The sequence below is a fragment of the Ursus arctos genome, unplaced genomic scaffold (genome assembly GCF_023065955.2).
Source record: "Ursus arctos isolate Adak ecotype North America unplaced genomic scaffold, UrsArc2.0 scaffold_29, whole genome shotgun sequence".
In the NCBI taxonomy this organism is placed as follows: Eukaryota; Metazoa; Chordata; class Mammalia; order Carnivora; family Ursidae; genus Ursus; species Ursus arctos.
The window spans coordinates 17218451-17232536 of NW_026622974.1; the positions used below are offsets into that span (position 1 = coordinate 17218451).

The 14086-nt window shown below is 41.6% G+C and overlaps 1 protein-coding gene across 3 annotated transcripts in view; it reads left to right on the top strand.

The window, feature by feature from the left end:
• Positions 1 to 10781, top strand: part of PRIM2 (DNA primase subunit 2) — a 341343-nt gene extending 330562 nt beyond the window's left edge. For all 3 annotated transcript variants that reach the window (XM_044387132.3, XM_026507150.4, XM_057303874.1), the window contains 2 exons: positions 69 to 137; positions 10176 to 10781. In XM_044387132.3, the coding sequence (XP_044243067.1) occupies positions 69 to 137; positions 10176 to 10400 (294 nt within the window). In that variant the 3' untranslated portion in view covers positions 10401 to 10781. The remainder of the gene's footprint in view (positions 1 to 68; positions 138 to 10175) is intronic.
• Positions 10782 to 14086: the final 3305 nt, after the last annotated feature.

Sequence of the window (14086 nt, forward strand, 5' to 3'; positions counted from 1 at the left end):
CCACAGCTCCAGTGGTTTAGAGAGACTTTGTTTCTAATTTTGTTTCTCTTTTTCCCCATGCACTTTAGATCTTGGATTTAGTAAAAGGGTCGCATTACCAAGTGGCCTGTCAGAAGTACTTCGAGATGATACATAACGTAAGTCCGTTTTTTTAAACTTGATGGCCTAATTCTTTGTTTTGTTTTGTTACTCCATGTTTCATTCAGGGATTTTAGTTTGCAGCACTAGAAACCACTCCAGCTATTTTCACCAGCAGGGGATTTATTACATGGTATTAGGTAGCTTATAAAATTTATAGACGGGCCAGAGAATTAGAACTAGGATGTTCCAGAGTCAGAAACATTGTAACCGGGAGAAGCTACCCAGTGAGGAAACCTTACTTGACTGCAGCTGCCACCCACCACTTCACATCTAGCCATGAGAGCAAGGGTCAGTCAGCTTTCTCAGGAGAGTGCCAGACTGTAAAAATTGTAGACTTTATTGTCCATATGGTCTCCGTCAAAACTGCTCGTCTCTGCTATTGTAGTCCGAAGCAGCCGTAGACGATATAGAAATGAATGAGCATGGCTGTGTTCCGGTAGGGCTTTATTTATAAAAACAGATCGTGGGCCAGATTTAGGCCTTAATTAGCCGACCCTTGGAGTAGAATAGTTTCCCCAGGTGCCTAGAAAAACCAGAGGCTTTTGCCATCTTCCTTGTAGAAAATTCGCTTGTTTTCCTTGTGGCTGCCCCCTCCGTGTTACTCTTGCTGCCCAAATCCCCCGTTTACCTGCATGGCAGAACCTTGGTTCCACGTAGGACCCCGACCTGCAAGGGAATCAGGGAAACGTGTTTGGTTTTTCTCTTGTGAGCCTCTTTCGACATGCTTCTGTAGGACAGGCATACCTTGGAGGGATTATGGGTTCGGTTCGAGACCATCACAGTAAGGTGAGTTGAATGCATTTTGGGATTTCCCAGTGCAGGTAACAGTTATGCTTCCATTATACTGGAGTCTAGTAAGTGTTCAGTAGCATGTCTAGAAGATGTACATACGTTAATTAAAAAACACTTTATCGCTCAAACATGCCAACCATCATGTGAGCTTTCAGCAAGTCAGTGATTTTGCTGGTGGACGGTCCTCCCTGCGTGCTGACGGCTGCTGCTGAAGGCTGGGGTGGCTATGGTGATTTTGAAAACTAAGATGTTTGTCACATCGACTGACCCTTCCTTCCGTGCATGACTTCTCTATAGCATGTGATGCTGTTTGATAGCCGTGTACCCATAGAAGTTCTTCCAGAATTAGTCCTCTCAAACCTGTCACTCCTCCCTCAACTAAGTTTATGTCATGTTCTAAATCCTTTGCTGTCATTTCAACAATCTTCACCACGAGCAGATTCCATCTCCAGCAACCACCCTTCTTTGCTCCTCCGTAAGCAGCAGCGCCCCAGTTGCTCAAGTTTGAGCGTGAGCTGCAGCCCCTCGGGCACATCTTCAGGCTCCGCTTCTAGTTCTGGTTCTCTTGCTGTTTCTACATCTGCGTTTACTTCCAAAGATTTTACGTATGTATTGGAGAGAGAGAGCATAAACAGGGGAAGGGGGCAGAGGGAGAGGGAGAAGCCGGTTCCCCGCTGATCAGGGAGCCCGACATGGGATCATGGCCTGAGCTGCAGGCCGATGCTTAACCAGATGAGCCGCCCAGGTGTCCCTCCAGGACGTTTTTAATTTACTTTCCTCAGATCCGTCAGAGGAATCATTGTGTATGGCAGCAAGAGCCTTACAAAATGTATTTCTTAAATAATAAAACTTGAAAGTCAAAATGACTCCTCCATCCGTGGGCTGCAGAATGGATGTTTTGTTAGCCGAGATGAAAATAACATTAATCTTGCACATCTCCGTCAGAACTCTTCGGTGGCCAGGTACATTGTCAGTGAGCAGTAATTGTTTTTTTTAAGTAATCTGTGCCCAGTGTGGGGCTTGAACTCACAACCCCTAGATCAAGAGTCGCATGCCCTCCTGACTGAGCCAGCCAGGTTGTCCCAATGAGCAGTAATATTTTGAAAGGAATTTTTTTTTTTCTGAGCAGTGTCAGTAGTGGGCTTAGAACATTCAGTCAACCATGTTGTAAGCACATGTGCTGTCACCCAAGTTTTGTTGTTCCATTTACAGAACACAGGCAAAATAGATTCAGCATAATTCTCAGGGATTATTCCTAGGATTTTCTAAATGGTCAGTGAGCATTGGCTTCAACGTAAAGCCACCAGCTACATTAGCCCCTGACGAGAGAGTCAGCCTGTCCTTGGAAGCTTTGAGGCCAGGCACTGACTTTTCCTCTCTAGCTCTGAAAGTCCTGCATGTCGTCTTCGATAGAAGGCTGTTTCATCCACCCTGAAAATCTGTTTAGTGTAGCACCTTCAGGAATTCTCTAGCTCGATCTTCTGGGTAACCTGCTGCACCTTGTACTTCCAGTGTTGTGGAGATGGCTTCTTTCCTTATACCTGATGAACCCTCCTCTGCTGGCTTCGGACTTTCCTGCAGCTTCCTCACCTCGCTCAGCCTTCAGAGAACTGAAGAGTTAGGGCTTTGCTCTGCGTTAGCTTTGGCTTCAGGGAATGTTGTGGCTGATTTGATCTGTCCAGACCAGGAAAACTTTCTCACATCAGTAGTAAGGCTGTTTTACTTTCTTACCATTCATTCGTGTGTTCTCTGAAACAGCAGTTTTCATTTCCTTCAAGAACTTTTTCTTTGCATTCACAAACTTGGCTGTTTGGCACAAGAGGCCTAGCTTTTGGCCTCTCTCAGCTTTCAGCTTGCTTTCCTCACTAAGCTTCATCATTTCTAGCTTTGATTTAAGGTGACAGATGGGCAGCTCTTCCTTTCACTTGAACACTGAGAGGCCGTTCTGGGGTTCCTAGTTGGCCTAAGTTCAGTATTGTTGTATCTTGGAGACTAGGGAGACCAGAGGAAAGGGAGAGAGATGGGGGAACGGCCAGTCAGCGGAGCAGTCAGAATACATAAAATATCTATCAGTTGTTAGGCATCTTGTATGAGCATGGTTTCTGGTGCCCCCGCACGATTACAGTAGTCACATCAAACGTCACCGTAACAAAAATAATCGTGAAGTTTGTGAGAATTACCAAATGTGACTCAGAGACATGAAGTGTAAGCAAATGCTGTTGGAAAAATGGTGCCAGTAGACTTGCTCAACTGCAGTGTTGCCACAAACCTTCAATTGTAAAAAACAAACACAGTATCTGGGAAATGAAATAAAACAGGGTATACCTGTATAAGTCCTACTAGTAGGTTCTGAAAGGTGTAAAGCAAGGGTTACAAACTGAGACGCCTATAGAAGTCAGGCAGAGAACCCAAAAAAGTATGGGTGGCTGTGATTAATAGGAGAGTAGGGAGGAAGTGTGTGGTGTGCTGAGGAATTCATGTCCCTTTAGGGACCTTCACATTGACAAGTTTGAAGACCCGTACAAGTCAGCAGAACACATCTGCAGGTGAAATTCAGCCCACTGACTCCCCCGCCCACCCCCGGCCCTTGGCAACCACTGGTTCTGATCGTGGCTTCCTAACCTTGGACAGACATCTGAGAATAGACCTGAAAGTCCATATACTTCTTGAGACATTTTTTTTTGAAGTCTGTTTTTAGGTTTCAAAGGGATCCATCTATGACCCTCCCCAAAAAGATGTTGCATTTATTGAAATTCATCAGCTACCATGCTATTCATTTTTGTTTTTTTCTAGTTTTCATGAAATATAATAGCAGAATTTCTTACATTATAAAATACTTCATAGGAAAAATATACCCTATAATATCACCAATAATGAATATAGTACTGTCAATCAGCCAACATCCGTAGAACCCTTAACACATGCCCGGCATAGCACTAAGTGCCTTGGCCACGTTGGCTTTTTTGATCCACACGACAGTATCACAGCTAGATACTGTTTTTATTCCGATTTATGAATAAAGTGTACTGTGTAAGGTCATACTGCTCATAGAGATGGACTTGAACCAGGCTGTCAGGTAACTCATTAAAGCTTGTGAGTCTGACATTTTCCTGTCTAGACTCATGATCCAGCCACCATAGTTTACATTAAAAAAAAAAAAAAAATCCAAAGCCTCGTGATTCTATATGATTTGCCCGAGGGACCCCAGCTGGGAGATCTGGATCTAGCACCCCTGGTCTGCTGTCTGTTACACCTGTTGAAAATATTACTGTTACTTCAAAACTTTGTTTTCACAAAATGTAAAGGACTAAATAGACATCAATAGACTAGGAGACAACCACAAATTCTCATTAGTTTTATGAGCGTAGGAATCTCACCAGGTCAGCCCCATTCATTTGGTATTTTCAGCACCAGTTTTGTGTGACACTTTTCCTTAGAGACCATATTCCTTAATTTGCCTGCTCAGCTTGAGAGGTTTAATTTCATGTGTGTTCTTAATTATGTGTGGACCCTTCTTTTAATTAAAGGCCTCAGAACTTCCACAAATAGAGGTCTATTATTCAACTTCTTTCCTTGTTTTTAAATAAGATGTGAAAATTAGATTGAAACATTGAGTTTGTGACAAAAAGAAGAATTTTTTTAGTTCTCAGATCTGCTTTTGTAGTATCTCATTCTTATAGGAGTATTACTACTATTGCCAGTTTTATAACTTGCCTTAGATTAATGAAGATTTTGAAAAGACATATGCCTAAATCCTCCCACGCAGAACTTAAGCCACATAAAAATCAATGGAATAAAAAGGCTGTTTGAATTCAGTAGATACCTCATTATGGATTTTTAGTTGTGAATGTCTATTATTTTTTTCTCATTTAATTTCAGAATAGAATCCATTTTTATTGTCTGTTTTCTGCCATCCTGCTTGCCCCCCCTTAACAAATTTGTTAGAGCTGGGTTTATTTTCCTGAGGACTCTGTGATCAAACTCAGTTTGATGAAAGTTTTGAAAATGGACCCGTTAATTGATACCATTTACAGCAGCACTATGATAGCTCCATATGGCTTTTTTGGTAATACCAGCTGCCTCATTATAAGCTGTCATTGCAAAACCTCTTGATTAAAGCCCAAACATCCCATAGGTAAAACAATATTGCTTCCATTCTTTCAAAATCTCCATTTGCTGTGGCAGAAATATGAGACCTAAGTTTGTGTGAAGGTCACTGTGTGCAAAACATGTTGACTCCAAGCAAATGTTAGTCGATGTCAAAATTTGGCCTGCTTGAAATCCATTTTCCTCAGCGTTTTTAGGGAGCAATGTTTTTTACTATAGTGTATTTTTTTTCTTTTGGTATCCTCCCTGTGTAACTGAAAATACTAGGCCTTGTGTAGATTTCTCTCTGAATTTTAACTGAAAATCGTTTCTTTAGAAATAGACCTCTTTAGGCACTGAGTCATTCTTGATACTTATTTTCCAAATAGCTGAGCCTCATTTTTTTCCCCACCATATAAATCTTTCTTTACAGAAATCTTGATAAATTCTATCCCATTTTCCTACAATCTTAAACAGGGTATAGCAAATATAATTCAGCTTTTCTGTAATAACTCCAGGGCATTCTTATGGATACCAGTTAGACCGCGGGGCTAGAAGCCCTGATCATGTCTCACTTGGGTCACTACAACAGCTTCCTAACTAACTCATTTCCCAGCATCTGCAACACGTGCCCCATTCCAGTTCTTTACCCTCCACACAGCTGCTAGAATGATCTTTAAAACAGAGGAATACAGTAAACTGCTTTAAAAAACAAAAAAACCTTACAGGGCTTCCCAGTTGCTCTGAAGACGAAATCCAGAATTTACAATAAGACGTCTGTACCCCATTTCCTTCCTCTGGACTCCCAACTATACTGGTCTTATTTCATATCCTTTACAGTATTCGGGACTTCTAAGCTAATACAGCAGAACGAAAATGCATCACAGAATTTCCCTCTCTCATTAGTGAACACAACGTACAAAACAGAATAAGAAATCGTCAACCACGAAGGAAAACATCACCAATAGCAACCAAATAAGAAAAAAAGCAAGGAAAGAAACAGAAAATTCTGTGTTTCTGTGTCTAGAATGTCCCTAATCTTTTTTAAAAATAAGGAGTAAAGGAAATAGCTACTGACTTTTAGGCAGAAAGGAAAGTGGGGGGGTTTCTATGGGGATTGCTTGTTTTCCCTATTTTTAATTCTAATTTGATTTTGAAGTAAAATCTATTTACCTTCTGTTAGGGTTTTGGTGGGGACAGTGCAGGGAGGAACATAAACCAAAGTTAATTTTTCTGAACAAGATGAAACTGAATAGCAACTTCCTTCAGCCAGAAATAAAAGTGAAAGAAAGAAAACATTCAAAAGACAAAGAACCTCTCTTAGAAAAAAATACAATCCAGTATACAGAAGGAAACTTCATAATTTCGTCATGCTACCAAGCAACTTAATTAGACCATAAGTTCAGTAAAATGAGCTGATATTAGCCAAATGAGTTAAGAAAGTACAATTGCAGATCTAAGAGACACAGCTGAAAAGCCAGACATCACATAGAAACATGGTATGTGCCCTCATTTCAAGGCCCTTGTCACTGTTTTAGTTGGTTAATAAGAGCATTAATTAAAATGGAATAAAAAATATGTACATTTTTTAAACAATATATTTTAAAGGTAAAACATTTAAAGGTTTTTTTTTTCCCAAGATTTTATTTATTTGAGAGAGGGAGAGATAGAGCACAAGCAAGTGGGGGGGCAGAGGGAGAAGCAGGCTCCCCCCTGAGCAAGGAGCCCGACATGGGGCTCAATCCCAGGACCCCGGTATCATGACCTGAGTCCGAAGGCAGACGCTTAACCAACTGAGCCACCCAGCCCCTTATTTGTTCATCTTCTGATGTACGGGCAAGGTCTCTTACTTGAGAAGAGTTTTGGAATTAGAATTCAACTTTTTCTTTTTTTTTTTAAATAAACTATACCCATTAATGCACCATCACCAGTTTCCAGTTCAGGCTTCTTTAAAGTGGAAGAGGAAGCTAATGACACATAGAAAGCAGTATGGTCTTTTTCCCTTGCTTTTTGGGAATTCCCTTTTTTTTTTTTTTTTAAGTGACTTGCCTTTCTTGAGTCTTTGCAGAGCCCTTAATTTAGATTTCATAGACCCAGCAACTTTCTTTTTACACTCCTGTTTCCTAGGTTTTCCCCATAGGAACCTCGTGATGTAGCAGCTGTTTATTACTATTACCTCCATTTCATTGACGAGGAAATTGAGACTTACTTAGAAAGATGATCGTATTTCATTTTGTCTAAGTTGAAGTCTAATAATTCATTTCAATCCAGAGAGTCCTCTTCTGTGACGATAGATGTATTGAGAATTTTAACAAGTTGATACAAGGTGTAGAAAACCCCTAATGTGTAATTATAGCACAAAGTGCTAGATTCTTTTTACATGAAATAATACCACTATGTTTTTTATAATCTTTATAGCCAAGTTTAGCTCTAGAGATATTCTGTGATTGTAAGTTTGACTTTGCATAAAAGCTCTTAAAACAGATTTCGGAGCAACTAAGTGATCTAGTCAGAAAGCCTTAATTCAGACAAAACCAGTTACTAGTCCTGTGATTTTGCATAAACCGTGTAATCTCCTTGGGCTTCATTTTCCTAGTTGGTACATGTAGGAGGTTCAACTTAAAGGATCTTCAAGGTCTTTCCAGTCTCTAATGTTCTCTATTTATAAAACATAAAGCCTTCTGATTGAAATGTGTTACACAATAAACTTTTCATGAAACATTTTGTAAAATGCAAACTGTATATTGGATCTCCCACTTTTTAATGAATTGGGTGAAAAATCGAATAAAGTTCACAAATGACTCCATTGTTAATACAAGTTATGGATTTATCATAAAACATTCAGGAAACATTTTAAAATTAAGCAGCAATGTAGCAGATAAAAATTTGTTCTTAGTGATCTGAGTAATAACTCTTCAAATGAAGTAGTCTGTGCGCCGAAGGTGCTATAAAATTATTGGCCCACGTGTATCAACAACTGACTAAAGAGAATCAGAGAATCCTGAGGTATCCAAGTAAGTATTACCAGAAAACACCTTGTTATTGGTTCACCTGTTAAGAGGGTTAGTTCTGAACCATGACAGCAACTCCTTTAACCCCCTGCTAATCCATTTTAATCTACCATTAAGATTATACATGCTTTAATCACATCACCTCCTCTCTTAAGGATTTTTAGTGACTCCCTGATGTCTACAAAATTAGGTCTCGACTACTTACCCTGGTTTTCAAGGCTCTCTCAGGTCTGGCCCCAGCCTGTCTTTCCAACTTCATTTCCTGTTATTCCCTTTTATATGCCTTTTACGCCAGGCCATCTGATCTACTTGCTTTACAGAAACATTGCTTCTTACCTTGCGCATGTGGTTCTGCTGCTTATATTAACCTTGACCTCATTATCCCAGCTTTTCACTCTCTCCATCTTCCCAAATTCAACTCCTATAGCCCTTCCTCACAAAGCCTTCCTTGATCAACGCAGCCAGAATTTCTCTCTAATGTAGAGATAATAAGCCTTTATCTGTGACCCTTATCACTTTTTGATAGAGGTTTTTAAGTAGATGACTTATTAGGCTGAACATTTCTTTAGCGTTGGTCAAATGCATTCTTGTGTGCTGAAAAACTAGCTCATAATGTGGCCTTCTACACAGTAAGTCTTCAATTCATATGTGTCATGTATGACTGGTATACACTGGTTAGTTCTGGGATCAACTCACTAAATATTTAGATACCTGCTGTATGCAAGTCACTTTAGTACAAAGACTGAGAAATAAAAAGGTCGATAAATATAAGACAGATGAACAAAGAAAGTGTAAAGGCTTCTCAATTTGAAAAAAAAAAATCGAAGTGAAATATCCCCTAACAAAAATACAACAAATAACTCTGGTATTCTTTTTGTTGTCAGCTTCAACTGCAGAAGGCAGGGCAGGGAGGACAGAGGTTTGCCATGGGCTCCCCTGGGTCTGACCCATTGGTTGACTGGTGTAGGAGGTTCACACTTGAGGAGCTGTCTTGCTCTCATGCCACACCCCAAGAGTTAGTAAAGGCTTACACATTTTAAGAAATGAATGCATTATAAGATTACTGACCTTGGCACAAGGACATGCCAGCAGAGCGTACTGGTTATGAGCATGGATTCCGCTCATTCAAAATCCATCTCCAGCCCTGCAGCATGTGATCTTGGGCAAGTTAACCTCTCTCTAAACTGGGAGAATATTGGTAATCTCCCTTCATAGGGCTATTATGGAAGTTAACTGTGTGTGTGTATCTATGTGCAAGTGAGTGTGGCGTGTGTTTCATGCCACTTAGAGTAATATCTGGCACGTGGTAGGCATTCAATAAGTGCTTGCTAATATTAAGGAATATATTTTTCTTCACCATTAATAAATTTTGGAATCAAAGGGGAAAAAGTAGTACTCGTTTAATCTTTAAATACAATACCCTTATGAAGTTCCATTGAATATTAAAGGCGCAGGGTAACGGATAATTTGAAATGATATTGCAAATTTAAGTTTAGTGATAGTATTTGAGAAAAGAAATAACATAAAACTATGAACCTGGTTATGTTTGCATTAAGCCCCACTAAAAATTCCAAAAAGAAAAAGATTTTCTGTAAAAAGTAAGAGCAGGAAAAGCCAAAGATTGGAATGAAGAAAATACATTAGGTTGCTTGTGCCGTGTTTATATGCTGCTAAATGGGATTGTGTATGCCAGACTTAAATAGGAGTGGCGTCAGGGGCCAATACCCAAACAGTTTCTGTTTATATCCACTCCCTTTGGTTCTGGAATGTTTAAAGACTACACCTCCTCTTTTTTTTTTTTTCTTAACCAGTATTTATTGACAGTCGGGCAAGCATTTTGCTTAGCCCTCTGAGATGCGGAGTAGAAGGTAGAGATGAAGTAGAGCTGGCTAGGGAACTAGAACTAAGTGCAGAGCTTCGGGCTGGAAATACAAATGCAGGAGCCATTCATGTTTAGGTAGTAGGTGACACGCCTTCTGAATGAAATCATGTAAGCAGTGGGTTGAGAGTTATGACTGAGCACTACTGGGATCCATGTTCTGGGCACTAAATAGTTTTTGAACAAGGTCTAGAATGGTTTATGAAGGCCCTTTATTTATACCTTTGCTATGTATTAATATGAAATACATTTGCTTTCTTATACAGGTGGACGATTGTGGCTTTTCTTTGAGCCATCCTAATCAATTCTTTTTTGAGAGCCAACGGATTCTAAGTGGTAATAAAGACATCAGGAAGGAATCCATCCAACCAGAAACTCCTCAACCCAAACCAAGTGTCCAGAAAGCCAAGGATGCCTCATCTGCTCTGGCCTGTCTAAATTCCTCTCTGGAAATGGATATGGAAGGACTAGAGGATTACTTCAGTGAATGATTCTTGGGCACTTAGGAACGCTTTCTCTTCACTAGCTTTCAGTTTTTATTTTTAAGACTTTGCCTATTTCTTTTTTAACCTCTTTGTCTATTCCTTCTACCGCCCCCCAGTTCATCCCCTGGAAAGCAGGCTTGTGGGTAAAAACAAAGACCTCCACTATATTTTGCTTTGGCCAAAGAGAAAAGGAGAAATTTCTTTTGAAATCTAACACTTGAGTGGTGTGATCGAAGTCCTGTTTTAGGAGATAAAACAGCTTTCTAGACTGACTGTTTACACTCCCCTAGAGACAACAGAACTAAAAAACTCGTATTTTAAACCTTACTGCTGTAATTTTTACTCATTCCTTTTCTGGACTTTTTTGTTAATAAATATCAAAATGTGTATAGTGTGACTGTGTGTAATCCCAAGAGTCATATCATGAGAGAAGGTGTCCAAGAAGGTGGCGTAGGAAGACCCTGAATTCTCCTCCTATCCAGGGCACACCCAATCTCTACCCATTCTAGAAGTTCTTCCCGAAGAACTAAAGGCTGATGACAGCTTCTGTACCACAAAAGGTAGAGGGGCCACACAGAGAAGGGTAGGAGAGTTGGAGATGCAGTAATGATGGGAACCCCACTCCCAGTGCTACAAACTGCAGTAGGGAGGGAAAGCACTTACTTAAGGGCTCAGGTGCAGATTCGCCAGGCCTGGGCACAGCAAAAAACACAGTGACTTAAAGACCAGCTAGGATGTAAGTGATGGAATTGCAATATTAACCTAACGGTATCTGCCAAGCAGTAGGGGAGCTGCTGGAAATTGTCTCCAGGATCAGAGGTGCTGGTGAGCAGCATTGTTTATATTCGCCCTCCACCTTGATAGGGCAGACAGGAACAGTGTCCTGGCACTCTAGCCAACCTGCTGCCTCAGTGAGCGTTGGGCCTCTAGCACACCCCAGCTCCAGCTGTCCCACCAGAGCTGCCCCAGTGTGGTACACATCAGGATATCCCTGGGCTGTGCCCACTATACGTCAGCCATCTTGCCAAGGTGGCCCAGGTGCAAAGCATGCTGGGATGCCCCTAGCCAGTACCGGCTTCAGCTCTAGCCACCAGACCAGGGCAGTGGCAGTGTGGATAAAGCCCCAGCCCACACCTGCCCTAGGTCTAGCCATTCTGCTGGAGTGGCACTCATAGAGCAACCCAGGATCCCCTGGCCACACCCGATCCAGCTCCAGCTGTCCAGGCCAGGGTAGCCCTGCACACAGTGCTTCAGGACCCCCAGCTCTAGCCAGCCAACCAAAGCCACCAAACATGCAGTTTATACAGGGCCACTACACAGGGCCACTCCTTCAAGACCCAGAGAGGTGGTAGTTTTACTTAATTCATAGCAATGGAGAAAGTCAAATGAGACTGAGGAATATGCTCAAAACAAACAAAAACCCCACAAAATCAGAAAGAACTAAATGGGAGATAAGCAATTTACCTGATAAAAGAGTTCAAAGTGAGTTCTAGTCTAAGATGACGTAGGAAGACCCTGAAATCATCTCCTCCATGGACATGCCAAATCTACACCTATGTATAAAGCCAATTCCTCCTGAAGAACTGAGGGCTGACTGAACAGTCTGTACAACAAAAGATAGACCACACAGAGAATGACAAGAGAGACAAGAGACACAGTAACAAAGCCCCATCCCTGATGCAAACTGAAGTGGGGAGAGAGAGTACTGAAGGACCAGGAGCGGGTTGGTCTGCCCTGGGGCACAAGAAAAAAGCCAGTTTAAAAGAGCAACTAGTATATAAAAGATGCACCAAGCTGGGGGAGTTGCTAGAACTCTCTCCAGATCAGATGGGCTGGTAAGCACCATGGTTTATGCTCCCCTCCTTGATAGCAAAGATGTTCTGGATACCATAGCCGGCCTCCCATTTCAGTGAGCCCCAGGCGTCTAGCCCACACAAGCCCTGGACATCCTGGGGCACGAGAAAAAAGCCACAACTTAAAAGAGCAACTGAGATGTAAAAGGAGTAGCCCTAGAACCTTTCCAAATGGCAAGGGAACTGCTGGAACTCTGCATGGGTTGGAGGGGCTGATGAGCACCAGAGTTCATGTGCCCCATCCACCTTGGTAGTGCAGATGGGAACAGGTCTGGGCACTTTAGCCAGCCTACTCCCTCAATGAACCCCAGGCCTTTAGCCCACACCAACCCAACCCATCCTACCCAGACACCCCAGCAAGGTGCACACCAGGACACTCCTGGTTGGTGCTCGCTATAGTTAGAGCCATTGCACCAAGGTGACACAGGCGCAAAGCACACTGGAATACTCCAGGTCCAAATCACTTCAGTTCCAGACAGCTTGCTAGAACACCTCTAGAGCAGAGCACTGTGGGACCTCCTGGCTCATGCCTGCTTCATCTCCAGCCACTCTGCCAGAATACTTCCTGTGTAGAGCACCTGAAAACCCCTGGTCAGTAGCCTACCCCAGCTCCGGGCTCCACACCTGGGCATCCACTGTATCCCACCAGGATAGCCCAGCACAAAGTGCCTCAGACGCCCAGCCCATGCCAGCCACAGCTCCCGTCTAATGTCACCAGGCACACAGTCTACACATGAGATGACCATATACATAAGACCATTACTTCAAGTTCAGAAGTAGCTGTTCCAACTAATTCACAGAAACACAAAAAAAGCAAAAGGGGAAACAAAGGAATATGTTCCCCCCCAAAAAAGGGTAAGACAAAAGCTCAGAAAAGGAACTAAATGAAACAGAGATAAGCAATATGCCTCATAAAGAGTTTAAAGTAGTGATCCAAAATAACGCTCACTAGACCGGAGAGAAGAGTAGAAAAACTGAGAACTTCTACAAAGAGATAGAAAATATAAAAAAGGACCAATCAGAATTGAGTTGAAGAATTCAATAAATGAAATGAATAATACACTAGAAGAAATCAACACATTAGCAGATGCACAAGGGACTAGAAGTCTGGAAGAAAGGGTGCTGGGAAGCACCTCAGCTGACTGTAGAAAAAAAAAAAAGATAGATTAAGGAATCTCTTGGATAATACCAAGTGAACAAACATTTGCATTATAGGGGTCCCATAAGGAGGAGAGACAGAGAAAGGAGAAGAAAACTTATTTGAAAAAAAAAATTGCTGAAAACTTCCCTAACCTGGGGTCAGGAAACAAACATCCAGGCCCGGGAAGCACGAAAAGTTCCAAACAAGATGAACCCAAGGTCTACATCACAACATATAATAATTGTCAAAGTTTAAAGATAAAGAGAACATTTTTAAAGTATCAAGAGAGAAGCAGCTAGTTACATACAAGGGAAACCCCATAAGGCTATCAGCTGATGCGTAAGCAGAATCTTTGCAGGCCAGAGGGGTATGGCAAAATAGATTAAATCAGTCGAGAGGCGGGGGGGGGGGGGGGAGGAGAAAAGACTATTACAAAGAATACTGTACTTGACAAGGTTATTATTCAGACTTGAAGGAGAGATAAAGTGTTTCCCAGACAAACAAAGGTTAAAGAAATTCACCACTAAACTGGCCTTATAAGAAAGGCTAAAGGGTAACAGGCTAGAGGAAGCAGAATAATTAATAACCAAGAAGACAGAATAATTGAAAGTAATCAATCTGAGCAAATAAAAGAAAAAAGAATCATGCAAGATGAGAACAGATTAAGGGAACTCAGTGATTCCACCAAAAGTAATGAC